This window comes from Gadus morhua, chromosome 14, assembly GCF_902167405.1.
Source record: "Gadus morhua chromosome 14, gadMor3.0, whole genome shotgun sequence".
Classification (NCBI taxonomy): domain Eukaryota; kingdom Metazoa; phylum Chordata; class Actinopteri; order Gadiformes; family Gadidae; genus Gadus; species Gadus morhua.
Window position 1 is genome coordinate 9,924,263 of NC_044061.1, and position 24,620 is coordinate 9,948,882.

The 24,620-nt window shown below is 47.4% G+C and overlaps 1 protein-coding gene across 1 annotated transcript in view; it reads left to right on the forward strand.

Moving 5' to 3' along the window:
- elp4 (elongator acetyltransferase complex subunit 4) overlaps positions 1-24,620 on the forward strand; it is a 53,989-nt gene that overhangs the window by 7,006 nt on the left and 22,363 nt on the right. The window contains exons 5-9 of the mRNA XM_030376791.1: positions 269-405; positions 3,132-3,216; positions 5,817-6,005; positions 11,530-11,638; positions 14,700-14,806. Of these exons, the coding sequence (XP_030232651.1) occupies positions 269-405; positions 3,132-3,216; positions 5,817-6,005; positions 11,530-11,638; positions 14,700-14,806 (627 nt within the window). The remainder of the gene's footprint in view (positions 1-268; positions 406-3,131; positions 3,217-5,816; positions 6,006-11,529; positions 11,639-14,699; positions 14,807-24,620) is intronic.

Genomic DNA, 24,620 nt, shown 5'->3' on the forward strand with positions numbered 1-24,620 from the left:
ATGAATCTCGAGGAATGACCCAGAAACAACGCAATTGCATTGCCATAGTGGAGCACACTTATTTGACATTTCATGAAAGCCAAGAAAGACATTAAATTTGGCCTCATGCAATGAATTGGGATTCTTGGGAAGGCACACCATTTGTAATGGGAAATTGGCTGCAACTGTGTGGCTAAACTATGATAATGATTGAATAAATTCCTATTATATTTAACTCTTTGGGTTTTAGTGCTTTCAAGGCCCAACCTGTTAACCTCTCCTCGCACAGACCGCGCTGGCGTCCTCGTCCCGATTCGGACACTACTATGACGTCTCAAAGAAGATGGAGCCAGAAATCCGGCAGGCAGCCAACTGCCACGCGTTCTACCTTCCGGAACATTCTACGGAGTCGTCAGCCCCACACAGGTAAAGCAACCAGACACAGTCGCGAGAAGGAATGAAACCAAGGGGACATCCGCAGCACAAAAGCGCACAAAAGTGGCATCCTCTGCAAAACGCGGGTAAAACAAATGAGACAGCCTCCACAGTATGCAGGTCAACAGACATGACATCACCGAGAGAAAACAGTCGAACCGAGGATAAACAAGAGGTAAACACTTCAAACAGCCTGTACATTTGTTAAAAATCTTCTCTGAACCATCCACACTTCCTTTGAAACCTCATTTTTTTATTTGTATACTAATTTTATTGTCTAAATAACAAAGCCATCACATAACAATGTGTATGCAGCTGTTTCTTTTTCATTCCCACATTCAAAGGTTTGAGTGTCTATTTCTACAGGTACTTACTATTTAACACTGAACCGTTTCACCTCGAGAGGTTTTCAGATCTTAGCAACAGACTAAAAAAACGTGTATAACCATCAAAGCTGACACTTCCATGGTCGTAAGTGGCTTTGGCATAGGGGGGGACATTTTCCTCAACGGAAAGGTTGTGTATCTCTATTTAAATAAAGCCACTGTTTGCATAGTGTGTTTGATTACTTCTGTGTTGAGTGTACCGCGGGTTCAAAGGTCATGCAGGGCTCTTTACTCAGAGAGAGCCCACTGAACACACAGACGGCACACGTAGACAAACACACACTCACGCACACACACACACACACACACACACTTGGTAAACATAGCAATCTGTGGCACAGCGGAAGAGGACAGCGTTTTATTGAACCCCCCCCTTTTATTTCTGCAAACAGTGGCCATTTAAAACGGCACAAAGGTAAACACGTTACACATTGTAAAACAAATCAAAAAGTTGCAACATTTACTATCTTTTTCAAAAAGTCGCACGACAAAAAACGGTCAACATATTGTTATTCTTTTATTTTAGAAGATAATGACTTAAGTGGTGTGTGTGTGAGTTAGAAGGAGAGAGAGCACCCGGTGCAGTGCAGTGGTGTGGTGGGTCTATCAGCGTCCTGCTGGCACGGCTGTGTGGGCCTGAAATCGGTTATAGATCTGATAGACATTCTGACAGCAGGAAACTACACCTGCACTGCTCCATTGTGCCCCAAATACCGCCTCAATACGGAGACACACACACACACACACTCACACATACACACACACACACACACACACACACACACACACACACACAGTCCAAAGTCGAGTACTCCCCCTTGCACGTGTCCACAGCCCCATGTTGATACCCTAGCTGTTAAATTGCTCCGTTTGACTTGAAGGCATAATTGGCACAAATTGCTCTCTAGGTGATACAGATCCTGTTGTTTAAGACCAAGCATCCCCTCCCCACCCCATCCACCCCCCCATCCCTCTCTCCCCTCTTTTCTTTATTCACTGAAAGAGGAGCTAAGGAAGCCTCTCTGTATGATCCCAATTAGCCGACGTGCTAGCCCCTGTAGCCAAATCACCTAGACCTCGTTGCTACCTGAATGAAGGGTGCCCAGTAGGGGTAGCTCAAACACAATACCCACCTACACAATGGCCCCCAACCGGAGGAAACCAGTCTCGGGGAGCAGCCTCCAGCACCGACCGCATGTCAAACAACCCCAGCCCCCTAACCTCTGAGGCCGGGGCTGGGGCAGAGAGGCCAAGCGCTGGTAGGTGTCCCCTCTATCTCACAGGCCTACTCTATCATTAGTCTCAGCAGGGCCAGAAGGCACCATTGTTTGACTGAATAAATGAAACGCGAGTACATGGATATGCTTGGGCCGAGAGCACGGGGGAAAATGGGTATCTATTACCGTTTTTCATGCAGGGCGTGTTGGCATCAGAACAATCTACGTGCATCAGCTTTTGTGGCCCCGCAGGTTTTCGAATTGACGAGTGACACCGCGACCCACTGTGACAGTCAATACAGAGTGGTCATTACGAACGCCGGCCTGTTCTTAAGTAGAGGGTCCTGCATAAAATGACGGGTTTAACATTGTGATTGGCCAAACGACACCAGGCACGGCTGGCTCAGCACTCGTCCATCTCCGGGCCGCTGTTGGCCGTCGATCAGGTGCTGCCCCGGAGTGATGTCAGCGGTGCACATCTTACCCCTGATTAAACACCAACATGCACCGTCCTGCTATTCTTAGATATAAGCCCATTAATTCTTCTCCCTCTCAGCAATCGTCGTTATTATTGTGTTGTGTGTGTCTGTGTGTTTGTGTGTGTGTGTGTGTGTGGGTGTACATCGACACACACGCGTCTCTTCTGACTGACTGACTGTCGTTCTGTCTCGGCACAATCCGATCCTCGGGAGGGCTGACAGAAGACCAGTCATGTTGTAATTTAATCAAGCAAATAAATTAATTGGATCTCTTGATATGGATCATCAGTCTGCTTCGATGGACAGGAAAAAAAACAAAACAAGCAGAGTCAGGAGGAAGATGCTGCCGTCGTAGAGCGGCAGGTTTCGGTGGCGATAGGCCTGATCCCGTTTGGAATCGCATCGTGCTCTGTATCGCAGTATGTAATTATATATAATTACAGAAATATAAGTATGGACTTGGTATGCATGCAACGATATGGGTAAATATATGTATAATTACAGATAATGGACGGAGACAGAGCCTGTATCGTGCAATGAGATTCACCATATCAACGTGATTTTTGTTTTCTTTGCCCCCCCCCCCCCCCCCCCCCCCCCCCCCCCTCTTATGTCCAATGTGGTCCTGCCTTCAGTCCGCTGCTTGAGTCCTACTCTGCACTGCTCAGGTCCATTCAGGAGGTCATACGCAAGGGAGGGTTCGATGGAGCCGCACCCCCGGTAAGAACGCGTCCATAACGGACAAATGTTAATGTCACCTCGGTCGATTGGAGTGACTGAATCAATGATTTATCCTCATTTATTTTATTACGTAAATTGTTTTTTGTGGTTACAGCAGGTAATATAAATCGTAAGGTAGCTGGCCCTATACATTGTATATTCCACCTTAAAAATGCAGACTTTGTATTTTATCACTTTATTCATCATTTTGTGTGTGTGTGTGTAGTGTTATTTATCGCTGAAATAACACTATAAAGCTTAACATAGTTGCAGAGAATTTGTTATGAAATCCAGACGACCTAACTGTCCCCTCCATGCGACCCTGCTCTGTTTACCTCCCTCCTCACCTGCTTGGCCTGGCCCCACCTGTGAGTCACAGCTGTGCGTCTCGTACCTTTGACGTCCATCTTTTTAATAATCAGCAATTCTCCAAAGAACGCCAGAAATGTCCCCAGCCCCGTCTGTCTCTCTGTCTGTGCCTATTGATGTCTCCTTGCATGGGGCAACAGTGTATCTCTGTCAACACCACTGTGTGTGTGTGTCTGTGTGTCTGTGTGTGTGCGCGTGCGTGTGTGTGTGCGCGTGCGTGTGTGTGTTTCTCACCTACCTACTGTTACCCTACTGTTCATCACCTGGAGCCACCTTCTCCCCCCCCCCCCCCTCCCTCTCCTGTTACTCACACATGGGATCCAGCCCCCCCCCCTACCACCCCCCAACATACTAGACCCCCCCGCCTCCCGAGTGGTGTCACTCACACGCCAGATTAACTGCTGACATCATCAAAGTGCTGCGCCCGCCTGTCGTGCGGTTGGCACGGCGCTGGAATGCGGAGCGGCACAGAGCGACACATGCACTGGCTCTGCACCACCTACAGTATTGGAGGGGGGGGGGGGGGCTAGGAGTAATAGATGTGCCCTTGTTTATTCGTCCAATGGTACGGTAATCAAAGGAACTCGAGCAGTTGTATCCTATCTGGACTATGACGAGCTGTGAGCTTGTTCGGGGAAAGTGTCCCATTGGCTCCTGAGGCTGAACAGCTTTTTATAATTGAACAGCAGTTGCCCTGCGCTAGGGCTGGCTGGTGAGTGGGTTGGGGTCCCAGGATGGGTGCTGCTGCTGCTGCCGCCGCCGTGCCTATAGGGCTGCCCTCCTTGGCTGGACCCCACTGGCACGGTTCCCTGGTTCTGCTTTTCTATAGTCTTTAACTATAGGAGTTAAGTTTGGCCTCTGCTCCTGACGTCGCCACGGCAACGCTTGTGTTGCCACTGTTTTTTTCCTGTGTCGTCGTCCCCCCTGTCCCCCCCCCCCGTCCCCCCGCCATGCTGGGTTTCCAGACATTAAAATAGATTGGTGAGAAGAGAAGTGGCAGACCCAAAATGACGCGGCACAGTGTATGCTAAAATTCATACACACACACACGTGCATACACACACACAACCTCGTGGAACGATATCTTTGGCATCTTAAGGTGGTGCGGGGTTGATTGTCGGAGAATGGAGTGTAGCGGACTGTTAAGGTAAGGCTCTCTCTCTCAAGAGAGCGAGCGGGAGGGTGCTCACGTGCACAACAATGGGCCCACAGTGGAACTCTTTGAAAACAATGTGGTTTATTTTGTTTAGGTGCTGCTGATTGTGAGCCAGACCCAAACAAAGCTTAGGTCATACTGTATGGGGGGTGGGGGGAGGGGGGCGCAGTGAGATATAGAGCGAAGAGGAGGAGGGGCGTGTGTGTAATGAAGAAGGAGGGGGGGGGCATGGAGGGAGTTGGGTGGGAGAGGAGAAGGAAGATGGTGTGTGTGTGTGTGTGTGTGTGTGTGTGTGTGTGTGTGTGTGTGTGTGTGTGTGTGTGTGTGTGTGTGTGTGTGTGTGTGTGTGTGTGTGTGTGTGTGTGTGTGTAGGAGTCACGGTGGGGGGTATACTTTAGGCCAAAGCTTTGTTAATCACCCTTGGCTTTCACCTCCATAATCAGGACCTGTGCTGGAGTAAGCAAACATAAAGGAGCGATTGTACTGAAAGGCTAAGAGCCCTCTCGACGGCGCAGACAGATACTTTTACAACTCCCTTTTCTTCCCCCCCCCTGCTTTCGTGATATACATCCCCACCAATGTTTGGCCACGGCGACACATCTGTCCTTCCTTTCAGCTGGGGAATAAGTTACCGTCGGGATAGCGATGGGGGATTCAAGGGGACGGCCGCCCACCCTTTTCCCTGGCCCCCTTGGCGGTGGGGTTTTACTGCGGTGCCAAGAATGTGCTGGGGTTTCTGGGTGGCGGCCATATTGGAAGCCCGTCTGACAGGTCCATTGTGCCCGTGTCAGATGGCCTCGGTGATTGGGCAAGTTGTGTCCAATCATGTCTGTGTTCAGATCGTCTGTGCTAACTCGAGCTCTCGCCCGGTAGCTCGCCACCAGACATCAGTAATTACACTTTGCACAGTGACTGTTTTTTTGTTTTTGTTTTAAATGGGTTATTCTAAATCTGCTTCAATATGAAATGTACATGTGCATCATCATTAGCATCGTATTGACATATTTGCAATGTAACCTGTGAAATGGACAAAGCGGTCCTAATATTGGCCTCCTTGTTGTGTCTTCTCTTCCAGGCAAAGTCCCGGAACGTCTTGCGCATCGGGCTCCCGTCCCTGGGTTCCCCCCTGTGGGGTGACGACCTGTGTTGCCGCGACAACCCCGCCCACGGCCACGCCCTCACCACCTTTCTCTACGGACTGCGGGCCGTGCTGAGGTCATCGCTCTCCGTGGCGGTGCTGACCATTCCCTCTCACCTGATCCAGGTACCACACACACCGGTGGCGAACGCAACACAAAAACAACAACAACACACGTCTCCGCAAGGATCTCTCAATGGAGACAACGTGCTAGTGTTGTAGCATTAATAATAACAACTTATCTATTTCACTTCAACTACCTATAAGCAAGAGGAATCGGGGAGTCCAGGTCAAGTATAGATGGAGAGTTTATTGCCACCCGCAATCGAGAGACAACAAAGCTGAATGGTATTCGCGAATACACACTTCCGAATGAATCCCGGACAGCTCCTTCTATCCCCAATCCTTTACACAATACAAAGTTGGACTTTCATCAAATATTGATGTTTGTCTGGGAATGAATGTTTTTCATTGGGTCATACTGTGTGGATGTCAGCATATTCTCGTGTCTTCCGGATCCCAATGTGACCTTAGAACATATATTATCCTTATACAAACAGAGATGATGCACACGTGTGAATGTAAGCATTGTCTTCAGAGAGTACATCAAAATGGGAGTAGACTGGACTCTCTTACTGGTGTGACACATCAGATGGGAATGGACTGGACTCACTCACTGGTGTCACACGGCACATAACATCTAGGCTAAAGGTGATCAGCTGTTTTCCACTATTAAAGTATCTATATGATATGTAGGCCTAATAATAATCATAGTTTAACATAAAATGTAAGGTTAATTTCTACCACACTAGCTTTGTGTGGCATGTGTCACACACTCATCCCAGCACGCAGTACCGTACACGTCCTTCGGGGTTGACCCCGGGCGTCGGGCTGCGGGGGGGGTTTGATGCGGGAGACGGTAGTGTGTATACGGGTAGTGTGTGTATGTTTGGCCTGTGCAGGTTTGCTTTGTCCTGTTCCTAATGGGCCATGAAGTTTGTGTCCTTTATTATGGGGGCCAACTCTTGACCCGATGGTGGAGTGCCACCCTCGTATGATTCAGAATGGCGAGAGGCCACTTCCCTCAAATGTCACAGTAGGACCCAGTTGGTTGCACACCTCATGCGAAAAGTCGTTTCTTTTGGTTTCAGTGTCTTATCTTGAATGGGTTTGCGTGAGTTGTGTGTTTGTTTGGGCTTTTAATTAGTGCAAACTGTACACAGTGTGTGTGCATTCGCTTCCCTCTCTTTAACAAGAGTATCTCTCCCTTTGTGGCGCTGTCTGTGTGTGTGTGTGTGTGTGTGTGTGTGTGTGTGTGTGTGTGTGCGTGTTCGCGTGCTGGGTGTGTGCTCGTGTCTGCGTGTCCAGTCTGGCCTCTCAGTGTGAGGGTGGAGTCATCTGCTGAGGCATATGGCAGAGCGCAGCCCCCCTACCCCCAGACAACCCAAACTGTAGCAGCACACACTAACCAAACAGCCATCTGAGACCTCGTGAGACGGAGCTCGCTCTCTCTCTCTCTCTCTCTCTCTCTCTCTCTCTCTCTCTCTCTCTCTCTCTCTCTCTCTCTCTCTCTCTCTCTCTCTCTCTCTCTCTCTCTCTCTCTCTCTCTCTCTCTCTCTCTCTCTCTCTCTCTCTCTCTCTCTCTCTCTCTCTCTCTCTCTGCCTCTCTGCCTCTCTCTGCCTCTCTCTCTGCCTCTGCCTCTCTCTCTCTCTCTCTCTTTCTCTCTCTCTCTCTCTCTCTCTGCCTCTCTCTCTCTCACTCTGCCTCTCTCTCTCTCTCTCTCTCTCTGCCTCTCTCTCTCTCTGCCCCTCTCTCTCTCTCTCTGCCCCTCTCTCTCTCTCTCTCTCTCTCTCTCCCTCTCTCTCTCTCTCTGCCTCTCTCTCTCTCTCTCTCTCTGCCCCTCTCTCTCTCTCTCTCTCTCTCTCTCTCTCTGCCCTCTCTCTCTCTCTCTCTCTCTCTCTCTCTGCCCCTCTCTCTCTCTCTCTCTCTCTCTCTCTCTCTCTCTCTCTCTCTCTCTCTCGTTCTCTCTCTCTCGTTCTCTCTCCATCCTCCCCAGTGCCGCTCAGACAGCCCATAGACACAACACTCTCTTTGAGATCCTTCAACGGAAGAGGATATGCCTTGACTCTTCACTTTTCATAGTTTGTTCATGTGCTTTAGGTCCACTCCAGAAAGGCTGAGTGGCTATCTAGCAGATGTCAGCTGTGGTGGGAGCCGTCTCAACCCCTCCCCCCCACAGTCCTACTGTCCCTCTCTGGCCTTGTACCCAAACCCCCTTAATCTGACCCCCCTCCCCCAAGCCTTCATCCGCGCCCAGAACGGAGGAAGCACATGCGGGCAGAGACATGGATGCACATGGGGGATGGGGGGGTTGGGGGAGGAGGGCGTTTGGACTGAGTCAGGTGTTGGGTTATTTAGCCAACATGGTGGTAATTAGAGGCCGTTAAGACAGGGTACCTGTGAGACCGCGGGTCTATTAGTGCAACCCAGTCTGCCTCTTGAAGGCTTCAGGTGAAAGTGGTTAGAATTAGTTAGATTACAGTGTTTTCCCAGCCCTTAAAGTGGCCCAAATCATATATTCTTTCCACAATATAAACCTGTGAAAATGCAACGTCCATTCTGGAGTTTTAGACCTCATCTTTGACACACGTTTATTTGTAAGCTGAAATTAATTCTTTTTTCGCTACGTTTTTTTTTAAATCTTGTATTTTGTTATTCTTATCACCACCACTATTGGCCAAAATCTATTTCCCCTATTTCCTCTGTTTAAGTACAAAATATGAAAATGTATCACAAACAATAGTCCCAGTAGATTCATAGCACAGAAATAGATGTGATTTTTTTGCAGTTACCTTGCTCATCACTTGACACGTTTAATAATAAGCCAACACAGAATCCCTTTGGTGCATCTGTAGATTTGTTTTCAGAGGTACGGCACCCATCAGAGATGCGTGAATCACACACTCAAAGTGTTTAGAGCTTCCAGAACAGCCGCGCGAGCAGCGTTTTCTGTTCTTTACCTGGGCTAATTAGTTTTGTTGTTCTGAGCGCATTCCGGACTAGAAGCCAGTCGTTTGGGACGACACCGGGCACTCCATCTATTATTGAGCGGCTTGGGAATCTGAGCGATTCATTGAAAGCCTGCCTAAGGCCTCAGTCCGTCTGAAACATTAATTAGGCTGGTCCCGGCCCGGCCGTCCTCTTTTCTTCTTAATATCTAGCCGCCACGCCCAACTCCAAAGTTAACTCGGTGCTAACAGAAAAACTGTACCACAAACCTTTGTATAGGACACCAGACCCTAAACTTAACGGTGTCTTTATTGTTCTAAATCGTGATCCGATTTTTCCGTGTTCATCCCATCCAATGCTCATAGGTAGGGAGAAACAAAACCAATCTCTCGCTTGTGATGGTTTGATTAGAAAGCTATGAAGAAATTACGTTGGGTACAATTTAGTACCATGCTATCCCATCCAATGCACTTTAAGCACATTACGAGTGGCACTCATGCATAGCATGTGTTTTAACTTAGAGTACCTCATTATGAACCCAGAAAAAAACAATCATGACTTTATATAATGATCGCCTTTAGTTGGTGTCTATTTTATGCAAACTACTACACACCACTACCGAACTAGATATATTTATAAATATCTGAAATGATCCATTTTGTAGTTGGGAAAGTGAGTTTGCTCGGAATAACATAAAATGTTGTCAGAAATGTCATAACGACATCAGTATGTATATGCTACATGATATTTGACTTGATCTAATAACTTTAATGTGAAGCACACAATTTCAAGTATACTCTACTCTAGAGGTAGAGGAACAACATTTTATTTTTGAAAGGAAAACATACAATGTCCATCAAAAGTCGTGAGTTAAATGAGAGTGAGGGGACTTTCCCCTACATCACTCTGATTACTGGTTAAGGTGATGGTCGACCCGCCCATTTTGCCCTGTCAATCGCCCACAGTCATCTGAGCTAGCAAGCTTTCAGGGTATTTACACTGATGGAATCCGAGCTCATTGAGCCGGCCTCTGTAATGAGTGGCAGTTAAACTGAAGTGCCTCTTGTTTCAGCACCCTTTAAACACTTTGAATCGCAGACACACACATACAATACAATACAGTGTTGAGGCAAATTCTTTCCTACCGATTATGTATTTGTGTTATTTTTACAAAACACATTGCAAATTGAACGCGTCGGAAAATAACCTCTTCATAACCTTTTCAAATTGATGCTCTGTTTGGGCCTCAATTGTATTGGATCGAAGCCAAAGCGGTTCATCTTTTAATTGTCTCGTGTCTCCATGCGTATGCAATCACAGGCAGATGGAGGAGAGAAGTCAGCAGACGAAACAGAACTAGGACATGGCTCAACTGCCTTCAGTAACACTCCACATTCTACTCTACTTACTAATAGAATGACTGAATCATCGGTTCCACCCAAAACTCACCGCATACCGGCTTTAATTGTCGAGCGCGGGTGGCCTCGGATACCCCTGTAAGTGTGGGCCGATCAGACGAGGTAGATGGGCATATTTAAAAAAAAGTAGGACAAAAATGAAAACTGGGGTGGGGGGAAAGAGAGAGGGAAAAGACAAGAAGGCATGAAAACTGCATTAGGCTGTGGCAGCCAACACAGAGAGAAGGATGTGAATGATTCAGGAGGCAACAAGATGAATAATTCAACACTCCCTCCCTCCCTCCATCCCAGTGTCCCTCTCTAACTCTCCTCCTTTTATCCCCTCTCCTTTTATTTCTCCCTACCTCCACCCCTTTATACATCCCCCCCCCTCTCATCTGCTCCTTCTCCCTACGTCCCCGGTCCAAGCGTGCCCTCTCGTCATCCTTGGGACATACCACCCAACCTCACCAGTAGGGGGAGCTCAACTCCTCAATCCTCTCTTCTTTCTCTCCCCCCCCCCCCCCCCCCCACCATCCCATTAACCCCTTCCCCCCCTATGAGTGGCCACACCAGGTGTCAGCGTGCGTGTGTGTGTGATTGTGTGTGTGCGTGTGTGTGCATTCATTGCTCAACAGAGTACAATGATGCACGCTTCCCTTACACCGTGCTAGCCAGTGCCACCCCTCTCTGTAAGTCTAAAGGCTACGTCCATGTACCTGCCCTGGACATCCACTGTGGTTCACCCCCATCAGTGCTCTGTGCCCTCCCCACCCCCCCCACCTCCACACCCCAGCAGTGGGCAGAGTGACCCAACGGTGGCTAGCAGTGACCTAATTTAATTGCAGCCACTGATGGCTCGTCGGGAGGTTTTTAATTACCTGCCTGTGTACACACTTAATTTCTCTCTTGCTCTCTTCTCCCTCGCTTGCTCTCCCCAACCCCCCCTCTCTGTCTGTGGGTGTGTGTGTGTGTGTGTGTGTGTGTGTGTGTGTGTGTGTGTGTGTCTCTTCCTCTCTCTCTCTCGCTCTTTCTGTCTCTGTCTCTTTCTCTGTCTCTCTTTCTTTCTTTCTCTCTCTCTCTGCATGTTTCTTTCTCCCTTTATTTCTCTCTCTCTCTCTCTCTCTCTCTCTCTCTCTCTCTCTCTCTCTCTCTCTCTCTCTCTCTCTCTCTCTCTCTCTCTCTCTTGTTATCTCTCTCCCTTTATTTCTCTCTCTCTCTCTCTCTCTCTCTCTCGCCACAGAACCGGGCCGTAATGGGCAACATCACCAGGCTGTGTGACAACGCTATAGCCCTGGAGTCGTTCAAGGGCTCCGACAGAGAGACCAACCCGCTCTACAAAGATTACCATGGTAAGAACAAAACTCACATGGCCTTCCTGTCCAAAACACACACACACACACACACACACACACACACACACACACACACACACACACACACACACACACACACACACACACACACACACACACACACACACACACACACACACACACACCAAGCACACGGATACATCCAAACAATAACGTACACACACACACACATCACGTGTACACAAACTCCAAAACACACATATAGGCAAACACACACTCATGCATACACACACTGGCAGAAACAGACACACACACAAATACACACACTACATTCACATCCGCATAAACACACGACGCACACAAGAGCGCGCGCACACACCCCGGCACACGTGCGCGTGTACACACAGAGGCAGTGCATTAGGGCTGGGGCCGGGCTGTGGATGGAGGCAGGGCAGCCCCCTCGCAGACCAGGCTGTCAGCCCGCGTTAGCGTGCTGCTGCTCAATCAGACGTGCTCCTCAGTAGACGGGCCGGGGGGGATTCAGCTGCCATGCCGCACCCCTTCTCCCTCACACCCTCAACCCACCCCCTGCCCTGGCAGATCCTCTCTCTCCCTCTCTCTCTCTCTCTCTCTCTCTCCCTCTCTCCTTATTTCTCTCTCTCTCTCTCTCTCTCTCTCTCTCTCTCTCTCTCTCTCTCTCTCTCTTTCACTCTCCATCTCTCTTCCCCCTCCCCCCCCCCCCCCCCCTTTCTCTCTCTTTCTCTCTCTCTGCAGCCCTAGTCCCATACCCCCGAGGCCTGGAGCAAAGCAGACCAACGCAGGGGAATCGATATTCTCACCATCCCTCCCTCGGTCTCTCTCTCTCTCCCTCTCTCTCTCTCTCTCTCTCTCTCTCTCTCTCTCTCTCTCTCTCTCTCTCTCTCTCTCTCTCGCTCTCGCTCTCCCTCTGTCCCTCGCTCTCTGTCTCCACGGCCTGCTTTGCTAACAAATGGAAGTGGTGGGGGTGGGGGCGGAGGGTCGCTCGGAGGTATAGGACAGTGGAGGATGTTGACGATGAGGATGATGACGAAGAGGCAGCAAGAAGAAGAAGCGAGGGAGCGGGGTTTTAACCCCTCGCTCTCCTCGTTCTCCCAACACAGACACACTTACTCACAGACACACACACACAAACACACACAACCTTCTCCTCCGCGTGGCCCTACCATCCCTCGTTCGCCCCATCCTTTCCTCCTTTCTTTCCCTCTCTCCCTCTCCTCTCTACACATAAAGGTCAGGTGGAGTCAGCGTGGTATTTTTAGTCGCGCATCTCAAACTCTCCATTTCGCTCTCTCTTGCTCTTTTCCCCTTCCCCAACACACAAACACACACACACACACACACAGCTTTACACCACTACACGCACACACACACACAAACACACAAACAGACACACAAACAGCTACACACCACTACACTCACACCAATATACATACATACGCGCGCATCGTGAAGACACGCACACATAAACACACAGACACCACAACACACACCCAAACAACTTCACACACATACACACATGTGCACACAAACACTTCCCACCCCCCTCGGGTTAGACAGCCCTAGTTGTGACAGACGAACGGACGGAGAGTAAAAACATTGAATGGCAGCTTTTGGTTTCACCCAGCAGCATGTTTTATTTACACGGTAACACATCCCGTAGCGATCACAGCGCACTGCAACTCAAAGAGCAGCCCGCCTCTTTACTAGCTATGATTAGCCAAACAATTTTTGTTCACCGTAAATTAGTTTTGGGGATTTTTTGTGTTGTGTTGTGAAATGGCTAATCCTAGCCTTGCAGACCAGGGCTAGTCCTCCATCTCCAGCTAACAAGCTACGAGGAGAAGAGCCGGTTAGGGTTATGAAACGAATTCCCGTTGTACGATTGTTTTGATGTGTGTTCCATGAGCGCAAACGCATCTGGTCGTGAGACTGTGTGTGTGTGTGTGTGTGTGTGTGTGTGTGTGTGTGTGTGTGTGTGTGTGTGTGTGTGTGTGTGTGTGTGTGTGTGTGTGTGTGTGTGTGTGTGTGTTTTTTCTTCATTTTTTTATGTGCGGCAGCAGTTCAGAGCTGCTCAAAGCATGCTGGGAAGCCTGTCATTGCAAATCAGCAGAGGGGAAATCACCCAAGTGCACACAGAGAGAGAGAGAGAGAGAGAGAGAGAGAGAGAGAGAGAGAGAGAGAGAGAGAGAGAGAGAGAGAGAGAGAGAGAGAGAGAGAGAGAGAGAGAGAGAGAGAGAGAGAGAGAGAGAGAGAGAGAGAGAGACTCCCCCACCATCCCCCCACGTTTTCTGTGTCTGTCTCCCTGTCTCTGTTGCTCCCCAGTGCTCCACTTTCCTCTCTCACGCCCGCCTCTCAGCACCCGCCCACTGCAATTCTTTTTTTTTTTTTTTATGAAAACGTTGCCTAATGGAAGAGGAGGAACGAAGAGAATCGGTAGAAAGTTGAAAGCGTTCCTTTCCAACGTCTTTGTCTCGGTCATACTACGCAGGGTCCTGCCCGGACTCTTTAATTGGCTGGGCCGCTTATTTTAATCACTTGTTAAATAAAACATTCGTCCCTCTGACTTTACACGATACATCCCTGCTGACACACACACACACACAGACACAGCCTCGCATGCACACAAGCATGCACACAAGCACGCACACACGCGTAATAGCAAGTATCCCTGCAAGAATTAAAGAGCCAATGAGTTTTCCCTAAGAACTGAACAGAAGTTACTGCTTATCTTGCTCAGCCTCATTAAATGTGTATTAGGGTGTTGCCACACTTCTTTAAGTGCTGACTCTTGTATTCTCGACGACTTTTCAAAGGAGAGTGGGAAGGCGGAAGAATAGATATTGAAAGGGGGAAGTATATGGTGGGTTTGGGGAGAGGAAGGGGGGGGGGGGGTCATTTGGTATGTTGCAGGAGATATAGTCGAGGTTGTCATTGCTTACTGTACTACGTGCGACATGGGTAAATTATGTCGGGTAAGATGCTTTGACTGGTTGTGAGCGATGTGTGTTACTCTCGCCGCGGTCCTCCATCTTGTGTCTCCTCTGTGTCCGTTTGTCAGGGTTGCTCCACGTGCGCCAGGTGCCCCGCCTCAACTGCCTGCTCACCGAACTCCCAGACCACAAGGACCTGGCCTTCAAACTCAAGAGGAAGCAGTTCACCATCGAGGTATGTCCCCGGAGGTTTTTTTCTTGTTCCGATGTAGGGACAGTGATGGGGGCTCCTTTTGGTTCACGTTCTGTTCTTCTCTGCAGATCGAGGTCCCACTCGATACCGTTGAAAGTATCAACAAAAAAAGGCGCAGGTTAGTTAGCCCTCGGGGGTTTGTGAGTTTCGGTCTGCCGACTGTAAAGCACCTGGTAAAAATCACGCGCCAGAGAAAAGTGCAGCATTAAGCCATGTCTAATCCCAAATAGACTGTATAACAACGTTGAAAGGCGAACCGAAATCTGTGTTAAAATTTTTTTTTCTTTACTTCCAACGGGATTCTGCCATGGCGAACAGAGCACGAGAGTCACTCTGATTGGCCTGAGTCTTTTGAACAACGTAAGGCTGTGTCATATGTGCAAATCAATTACTGCCTAGCCAAGGCCACTGAAATTCTTTGTGAGAAGCAAACATCAGGCTAGGGTCCATGGGCCATTAGCTATCAAGTATCTCCATATACATATACCCTTGGAAGTCTTCTGTGTTTTTTATCCTGTTATTCCTGCTCCGTGTGAACAATGCATCCACCTAAAGCATTTTGAATGTCACGCAAGCACATCGTTAGCATGCACAACAGCCCCATTTAGATTTTAACTAATGATTTATTCAGAGCGCCTCTGCATTCGTTGCCTAAGACCAACATTAAGTGCTGATGATTAAGACAGGTCTCGCGTTAGACCGAGCTCTGGTCTCCCGCGATTGCATATTGCGTGCCGTCGGGTGTCAACACAAAGGGTGCAACTATTGATTATGACACCCTTCCTGTTATACGTGGTGTGGGTTGTTCCTCAGCACAGCAGGGTCATGTCCATGAGAAGCCCTGGAAAAAGCGGGTTTGATCGCATTTGGCCACCCGTCAAAACTGGGGTTTTATTAAGAAATCCTCATTCGACATACAAGCGCATACACGTATGTATTTCTCCTGTTTGGGTGTTCTACTCGTTCATTTTGATTCATGGCTTCCCAGGCCCTTTGCCTCCTGTCACAAACAGGGCATCCCAGCAGCAGCGGCAGCACATCATCGCTCGGCCGCAGAGCAATCAATCTGTCACGGCGCCACCACTCCAGAGACAAATTAAGGGGCCCTCCTCCTAACTCAGCCTCATGATTGGTCCTCATTACATTATCATTACCTTATCACACCCTCTGCTCTTCAGGCTATTAGTGGGGCCTATTGTCTCAAGCAGGAGGTGAGTGGGAGGAGACGATTGCAACCCCACTCTGCCGCCACCACCACCACCACCCTGCCCTGCTTGCACCCCCACGGTTAACCCCCCTCCCCCCCCTTCACCTCTTCTGCCAGCCCCCTCACCATCAAAACCTTCTCTAGGCATTTGTCTACTCCCTTATTGGCTCACTACCTCTCAGCCAACCCCCGTCCCCGCCACTGACCTCATGAATGGGCCACTCTAGCATTGATTTATAAGGTTCGTAAAAGTCAAGGTGGATATCCCCAATGGCCTTTTAATTAGGCCCTGCAGAGGGCACGGCCAAGGATCGGAGGAAGGGTGCATCTGATGGGGCTCTTGAGGGGCTCAATGAAAGCAGGTTCAGTTCCTTTCGGAAAAGCTTTGCATGCCTGCGCTGTTCCACGGGATCACAGTCTCGCCCGGAAAACAGAACATGCATGGAGAAGGTAGACCTGGAAAGAAACTGATTTTACGACTCTAGATTGACCTAGGATGTCGACATGAGAGAAGGTTTCACATGAAATGCATTATGAAATTGAAATACCTGAAATCATAACTGTTGGGAATTTCCAAAGAACATTGTATTGTATCAACAGAACAGTCAGTCATTAATCAAATGGCCCCTAGCGATGTATCAAACTCTTGTGGTTCCCGTCACTCTGTGGTGAAGTAACACATTCAGTGCAGCATATTTACGCAATGAAAGTTTGATTTGTTTTTGTAGTATTTATTGTGTGCGTGTGTGTGTGTGTGTGTGTGTGTGTGCAAAAGCACGAAAATGTGTGCGCATCAAAACGTGCATGACGCCATCCGCACCCCTGCGTGCCTGGACGTTGCTTCGGCGTGACCTTTTGGTCAACCGTTTCAGTGGGCCCAGTGATTGACACATTGAGATAGTGATCAGACTCCAAGCCTGGTTTGTGGACGAGTGACAGCCCATGCCAGCCCTCCCTTATCCCCGCGATTACCGCGGCTCCTCAAGCCCTGGGGCCACATACAGCACTCCCTCAGCTGGGTTCAGTCCCGTGCCGAGGTCCCCTTGTCTTTTTTTTTTACACCCAACATTATTCTTAAAGGCTCGAAAACTCATTGACACTCACATTGGCACACTGGGATCCTTAATTCTTCTTCTTCTTCTTCTTCTTCTTGTTCTTCTTGTTCTTCTTCTTCTTCTTCTTCTTCTTCTTCTTCTTCTTCTTCTTCTTCTTCTTCTTCTTCTTCTTCTTCTTCTTCAGTCCTATTTTTGATGCTTCATGTCTTGCTCCTCGTTATCTTCATCATCTTCCCATCCAGTACGTATGAGTGATGAGTGATAGGTGATTGACAGTGCTCTGTGGTTGATACAGGGGTCAGGCTGCCTCGTAACCATGACTGCTCATGAGGTCATGCTGGCAGCTAATTTCTTAAGGGTTTGACTTGCGCTTCTTCCTTTCACATACACCTCAGGAACCCAGGAATGCTTATCGCTTCCCAGCTATAGAGCGCAGCCTCTCAACAAAACAGTAGTTCAATGAATTGACTATTTTAAACAATTAGTATTTACACAATTTTCCCTGTATGATCTTTCCAACTTTTGTGGCTTTACCAGAATTAAAGGAGTCCACAGGGTTCATGATATTTACTGGCAGGGTTTGTAAGTTCAGGCTTAGGTTGACAAGCAGTTATTAGACGCCATGCCTGAAGCCAGAATTAACCCATGGCCCTGTCTAAGCAGGTAGAGAAGTGTAAGGTGTTTAGACAAGATCAACACACAGTCACAGACACTTAGGCAAACATTGCACACACGCACACCCACACCTACAGGAGAATGCACTTTGACACCCATGCACATATTTGTCTGGGCCCTCATTAACAAGCGCACACTCTTGTGTTAAGGGACGAAGCTCTCAAGAATGCAGTGGATATGCAAAAGCTTTCGCCTTACCTTTATCTGACCCTTTCAGCCCTCAGACAATACGCCTGTGGGGTACTGGGGTGTCCCAGGTAAGGCAAGGGGTCAAATACAGTATAACACGGTAGGGGATTTGTGTCAAATTAGTCTCGTCTTAGAGAGGAGTCATTTGGAGGCCTCTGTGGAACTGAGACAAGAACCTCCAGACGGAATCCTTGTCATTTCTCCTTCCCCCCCCCCCCTTGGTGCGCTTAAAGTTCAACTTTCAACACTGAATGTAAGGTGGAAGAACGTTGAGACACTGGAGATAATGATGACGATGATGATGATAATGACACGGAAGAGTTGAGGGATGAAAAGGCCATTCAAGTTGAGGGTTGAAGAGCAGAGTGGTATAGTAGGTTAATGTTTGGTGGCGTGTCCTCAAAATGTCTTATCGGCAGCGCCTCTGTGTGCCCCTCTCCCCCCAACAGCCCCCCCCCCCCCCCCCCATCAAGGCCCGTGGGTGTCAAGGGAGGGGTGTTAATGGACCTATGTGAGGACCTTAACAGGCTGGGGGTTGGAAGGGGGGGTGGTGTAAGCTAAGAGGAGCAGTTAAGTGATTTTCAGGTCAGGTCTAATTAAAAATGAGGGCTTTTCCTCAGAGGAATCAAACTGCCCTATTGAGAGAGAAATAAGGGGAGATTGTAGATTGGAAAATGAGTTGGACACGTGCTTTCCTAAGGGCTTGTTGTTTGTGGTGCATTTGTTGTATTTGTTCTGTAGTTGCTTCTGCAAATTTCAGCTAATGTGTGGTACTGAAAATAGGGGATGCTGCTTTTTACAGGAATCCTCACTAGACATAAGACCAAACCAATACATTTGTTATCCACTGCCCATTTTATATACGTACAACATAAGAGGTCATTGAAAACAGATCTGTGCTAAAGTAACCCTACAGCCGACTTCAAAGTTGAGTGAATGAAATTTGTAGTTATTTTATCCATGTGCCTGTGATTCCCGGGTCCTACCGTGGGAGTCACAATCCAATGGGAATGGACCTCTTCAATAATATTACCACTGAATAATTTACTTTCCATCCCTCCACGTACACCAGCCTTTGTCGCATTTTGGACAAGATGTATGTATGGTTGCTGCGTGTGTGTGTGTGTGTGTGTGGGTGTGTGTTTGTGTGTGATAGAGAGCACCTAGGCAGGCCAGTCCGTGGCACGCGATCGGACCCCTTTGCCGAACAATATTCACAACATAGAGCAGATCGACATCCATTATTTAGCAGAGATTTTATCTATTCTGCAAATGTGCATGTATGTATTCAAGCAAATACCCTCTGTGTGTGTGTGTGTGTGTGTGTGTGTGTGTGTGTGTGTGTGTGTGTGTGTGTGTGTGTGTGTGTGTGTGTGTGTGTGTGTGTGTGTGTGTGTGCACACGCGCCATTTGACCCATCTCGTGTTTGTATTTGTCCATGGTTTGTGTTTCTCATCATATCATAATGATGTGTTTCAGCATGTGGCTGCACTTCTACGCCCGGTCTAAATAAACAACAGTTTTTCTTTTTTGCTCACAGTTAGTCTTGTAAATGTGCATTTCATGTTAGTACACTTTCAGACACAGTAGGGATGTAACGAATCGCAGATGCACATCGGTCCCCGATTTGAATGTTGACGATGAGAGTGCATTTATCTTTCAGAAAATCGGTTCGAGCGATACAAATCGCAGATTCACTAACATTTTGTAGGAATGAATTTGTGTCTCTATAGTTTCTATCTTCCAAAATGCATCTCATCTACCTTCCAAAAAGCATCTCAGGACTGCTGGTGAACAAAGCAACTCATCTCCAAAATCATCTGCGCATCCAAGCAACGATCCCAGAACTTAGCTCGGTCAGGTATAGTTCACAACTTTACGTGTCTTTTAACATATCGGACGTAGACATTTGACGGGGTCTGGACAGCAGTTGGTACCATGTTTCGGCTCTGTACGGCTGGGTTCGCTGTCAAGTTCAACAGCGCCAGAAAACGCATCATTCATGGTTGTTTTTTTGTCCATTTATCACACTGTGCCACTACTGTTACATTGCTGTTTTACCTGGCAAGGACTGGTCTTTTTCTCTATATAGTACACATAGCGAGACGTAACATAATTTCTGATTCATTTAGCTAGTTATTTGTATATAGAGGTAAAGCGTTAGTACACTAATCATTGCATTACATGAGATATAAAAATGAAATGCAAACTCTGTTCACCATAGCAAGTTACTGGTTCTTATTGTTCCTTACCGCGTTTTAAGGGTGGTTCCCAGGTGAAGTTATTATTTTGACCTTGTTTAACTAGCTTTTATAGGCTAAGTTGCCAAATGTACCATCAAATGTTGAGTGTTATTTCAGGATTGCTGGAGTTTATTTATTTAGCATACTTAAATCTTTCAGCACTCTTTCTATTGTGGTAACTGAAATTTGCATTTATTATTCAAAGTACTCTTAACAGTACACAGTATCTTCAACTACCCAAAAGTGAGTACTCTGTTCTCTGTCTGAAAGAAAGGGAATGCTGCATCCCTTAATCAAATGAAATATGTGCGTTGAATCACATCAAACTAAATCGCATAGATTTTCCAATCAAATTGTTTCATATTATATTGTATTGGAGTCCATGTACGGAGATGGGTGTCGAATCATGCTTGGAGGGATGCATATCCATAAGACACAGTTTAAGTTGTTTAATAAGAATGTATGATAATGGGGTAGAAGATGTGTTTATTCTCCCAAAGTCAAGGATCAAGGGTCGCAGCAGAGGAAAACAATCGCCCAGAGCTGTGTGTGTTTTTTTCGCCTGTCTAAGTCCACAGATGCCTCGGGAACAACGACAAACCACAGCTACAATGGCAGCTGTGTTTAAAGTCAAAGCTTGTGGGGGAAGAGTAGATCAGAGATCAGTGGCCAAACATGGCCGCCCCTCAACCCAACCGCCTCACAATTCTTCTGCATTTATTTCCTCCCCCCGCACAAACAGACAGTAATAAAAAACAAACAAACAAAACAAAATACGACAAATGGGCTCGCCCTGCCAGAGCCAGTAGCAGTTTGCCTAAACCGGCCTCCTAGAAGTGAAGTTCCTTCGTCAGTGAGCAGTGAACCCTAAGCACGCTCTGCACACTGCGCTCATCCTCCATTAGCCCCCGCTAGCTTAGCATGAAGAGGCTGGAATCAGAGCTGGTTAGAGCAGCGATCCTGGTCCTCAGCTCCCATTAAGGGAGACGCACTGGTCCACACATACATGCCACCCTACATCAACGGGGGGGTCTGCTGGTTTCTTTAGGGGCCCTGTGTAGAGGGTAGAGAATAGGGGCCGTTATATTAGCATAATGTATTGACTGCAGAGCCAGGGCCCTCCCGGTGCTCCAGATTGTGTCCTCACAGCGTGGGCTTTGCTTTAACCGGGAGATTGTTTTATTGATATCGCCCTAAGTTCTGTGATAAACCGCCTAATTTTGTCTTTATTTCCTCGGCTTTTGGCTTTTGTTATTCTGAAGGGAACTGTTTGTGTGTGAATTGTAATTGTTGTCACTGTAAATCCTACGCTAATCCCATACAATCCTTTCTTATCACCATTAAGAATTCACAAAGTATTTAGGTATGCTTAGACCTTGTTTATCCAAGATATACGAACTGACTTGTAAATTAGCATGCCAAACCAAATAAATGGAAATGAATGTGCTTGTCACTGTATGTAGCTGTTTAATTCAATGGCGATGACGACAACATTAGCAGCATCTTTTAACAAATAATAAGGGAAAGATGACTTAGAAAAAGATTAGTAGTGATCATCAGAATAATGCATCACTAGACTTCAATCAAAACCAAAAATTAAGAATTGAGCGGAATTCAATAATCCAAACTGGATCATAATCCCCCCCAACTTTATTACCAATGTGTGTCGGTACGAAGCCCTTTTGGGCCGGTCCCTTCCTCCTCGCTTGCAACCACTGAAGCAAACACCCTGCAGCCCCCCGTAGCACATGGCGGCGATAGAATCAGAAAACAAAATCGCAAAGTCCCACCTCCGCTCGCTGGTCCTTCCAGAGAGAATGGTCGTTGTCATGACGGGCACACAACAGGTCCACGGTGGGACCGGTTCAAAGGTGGAATGTTGATCCGGAGCAGGAGCACTGAGCCCAGGAACGCTCTCTACTTGGCTCCTAAAAATAACTTTCCCACACTCTGGCCGCTCCCCGTACTGGAGGGAGAGTGTGTCAGGGTTTGTGTTTTTGTGTGTGTGTGTGTGTGTGTGTGTGTGTGTGTGTGTGTGTGAGTGTGTTTGTGTACTCTGGATTTTAGTGTTCCAGTTGCAGCGGTGGTGTCGGGGGTGCATTTTGTCCAAACAGAACAAGATTTGAAATGAGGTTTACCAATGTGAAATTGGGTTGTTGCTTTTACTTTTTTGTCATTTGTAAAAGGGTTGACTTATCCTGTCTGGACCTGATGAAAAAATTACAACACCAATAGGGTTTTGCATGGTTTCCCCTTTCAACTGGTTCTCCGTGCAACAATGCTTTAACAAGCCCTATTCCTCGTTTGTGGAGACACCCCCGTGCCTTTTTGAACCCTCTCCTTCACCTTCAAGCAGACTATAAAGACATGCGTCTCGGGTCGCTCTCGGTGGCTGCTTAACCCCTTGCCACCGTGAGTATGGTTTAAAGAATTGTGTTTTAAAAGGGGGATACACCCCACAATCAATAGATGAGTTATTTAAACTGGTGTCGTCTATTGAGGAAGCATGGAGACCCACTGAATGTAGAGGGGTTCTCATGCATTTTACGAGTGTCCGTGTCCCCTCATCCTCCAGAGTTAACAGGTGGCTATTGAATGGCTTTGGCCCGATGATGGAGGGCAGGGAGACACACATAGTGTCCTGAATGGCCTTTAATTACACCCAGTAGATTATTCAGAGGGCCGACGGAAGGGCAAGCTTACACTTCAAAAGGAAAGTAAAAGGGGCAAGGTGTTGCTATTTTCTCTCCCCAAACGGTTTGTGACCCCTGTTTATTTGCGGTTGGCCTTTACGGCCCAAATCAATGTATAGGGTGAGATAGGGTTTACATTAGATTGGAGTATTATCTTAATGGACATTTTGCAAAGGGGTGACGATGGTGATGGTGCTGATGGGGGTGGAGGGGGATGAGTTGGCTGAGCACTCCAGTGTATGCCTTAACCAAACTTTCCCTTTGTCCCCAACAGTGATGGGTGATGATGAGTGACAAGGGTGTTAGGAGTGGGTTTTGGGGAACAGAATGTGTGCCTGGGTGTTGCACAGCCAAGCTCACACAAAAGGCAACCCGAAAGGTCATCTCTGAGCCAAGCGTTTTGTTTACCTACAAGCAGTCTTGCAACGTGTAGAGTTAACTAGATGGTAAAATAACCTTGTGTCTATACAGGGATTTAAATATTTGCCTTGGCTAGCGGCAACATGTTTTTAATAATTGAAATTTATGGTAATGCTTTGTCAAGATATTCGTTCTCAAGTTATGTCAAGTAAATCGAATTAACAGATGACAGTGTGTTCGAAATAAGTGCTTACAATTTGTGTCTACAATTTGAAGTCTCTGATATTTTGCCTTTGGGTTGATGAAACACTTTTATACACCCTTGAAAATTTTACATTTGTAGTCTGACATGCGGGACAGGACAATGCATAATTTTTTCTTAAATCTACTGTAGGAAAATAAACAAATACGGATAATATCAGTTCCCAGTTGAAAATTGTTGATACTACTATCAAATACAAACCATACTATCTTAACATTGTCTTTTTGATTCATACACCCTTGATGTACAATTAGCAAAGGATCAGAGAAACACCCATTCTTTTTTTTAAGTTGGTTCACAAAGGACTTGAATGAAGAATTGGTCAAATTCAACTGGAGTAAGTTAAGTGTCTTCAAAATAAATAAAACAGTTTTACCAGAGTACGTCAACGCACGCCTCTGTCTAATCAAAACTACAACTGTGTCCTCATCCAATTGTACACATTCAACTAGCTATAAACCGCTAGCTAGGCAGAGCAGTTCTATTATCTCTGCGTGCAAGTGTTTCCCAGGTGGCGTCCACAGACTGAGGCTTCTGCCGATGACGCTGGATGGAGGTCCGCGAAGAACCCTTTTTTTTTTTTTATTATCTATTTTATTTTTTTGCTTCCTCTCCTCCTTCCCTTCCCCCCATCATAAGCTCAGGCAGTGATCGTAACGTGGGGTGACAGCTCACCTCTCCCCAGCGTGCCTACGGTTCTCTGAGCGTTCGCTGGGGACCCCCACAATCCCCCCCACCCCAACCCTTTCCTCCCCTCCTCCACTAAACCCCCCCCGGTGTAACCCCCCCGCCGCCGCCCCCCACTCCCACCCCCAAATCCCAGAAGGGCACCAAGGTGCCTCCATATGTTAGTCTGAGGTTTCTCATGATGTGTTGATTTGTCCTTTTTCCCGTAGAGAATGCCAAATTACAAATTGATTTGTTTATCATATGAATTGAATTCAATCTGCTTGTCCCAGTAGAGGGCCAGTGAGGGCATGGCACTCTACTGGGAAAATATTGAGTACTCTAGTCCGGTCTCCTAAGTAAGTTCAAACGTAGTCTAAAAATATCCTTAATGATTTCAAAGTCAAGGTTTGCACATTGCTAAAACAAAACGGGTTGCACCACTC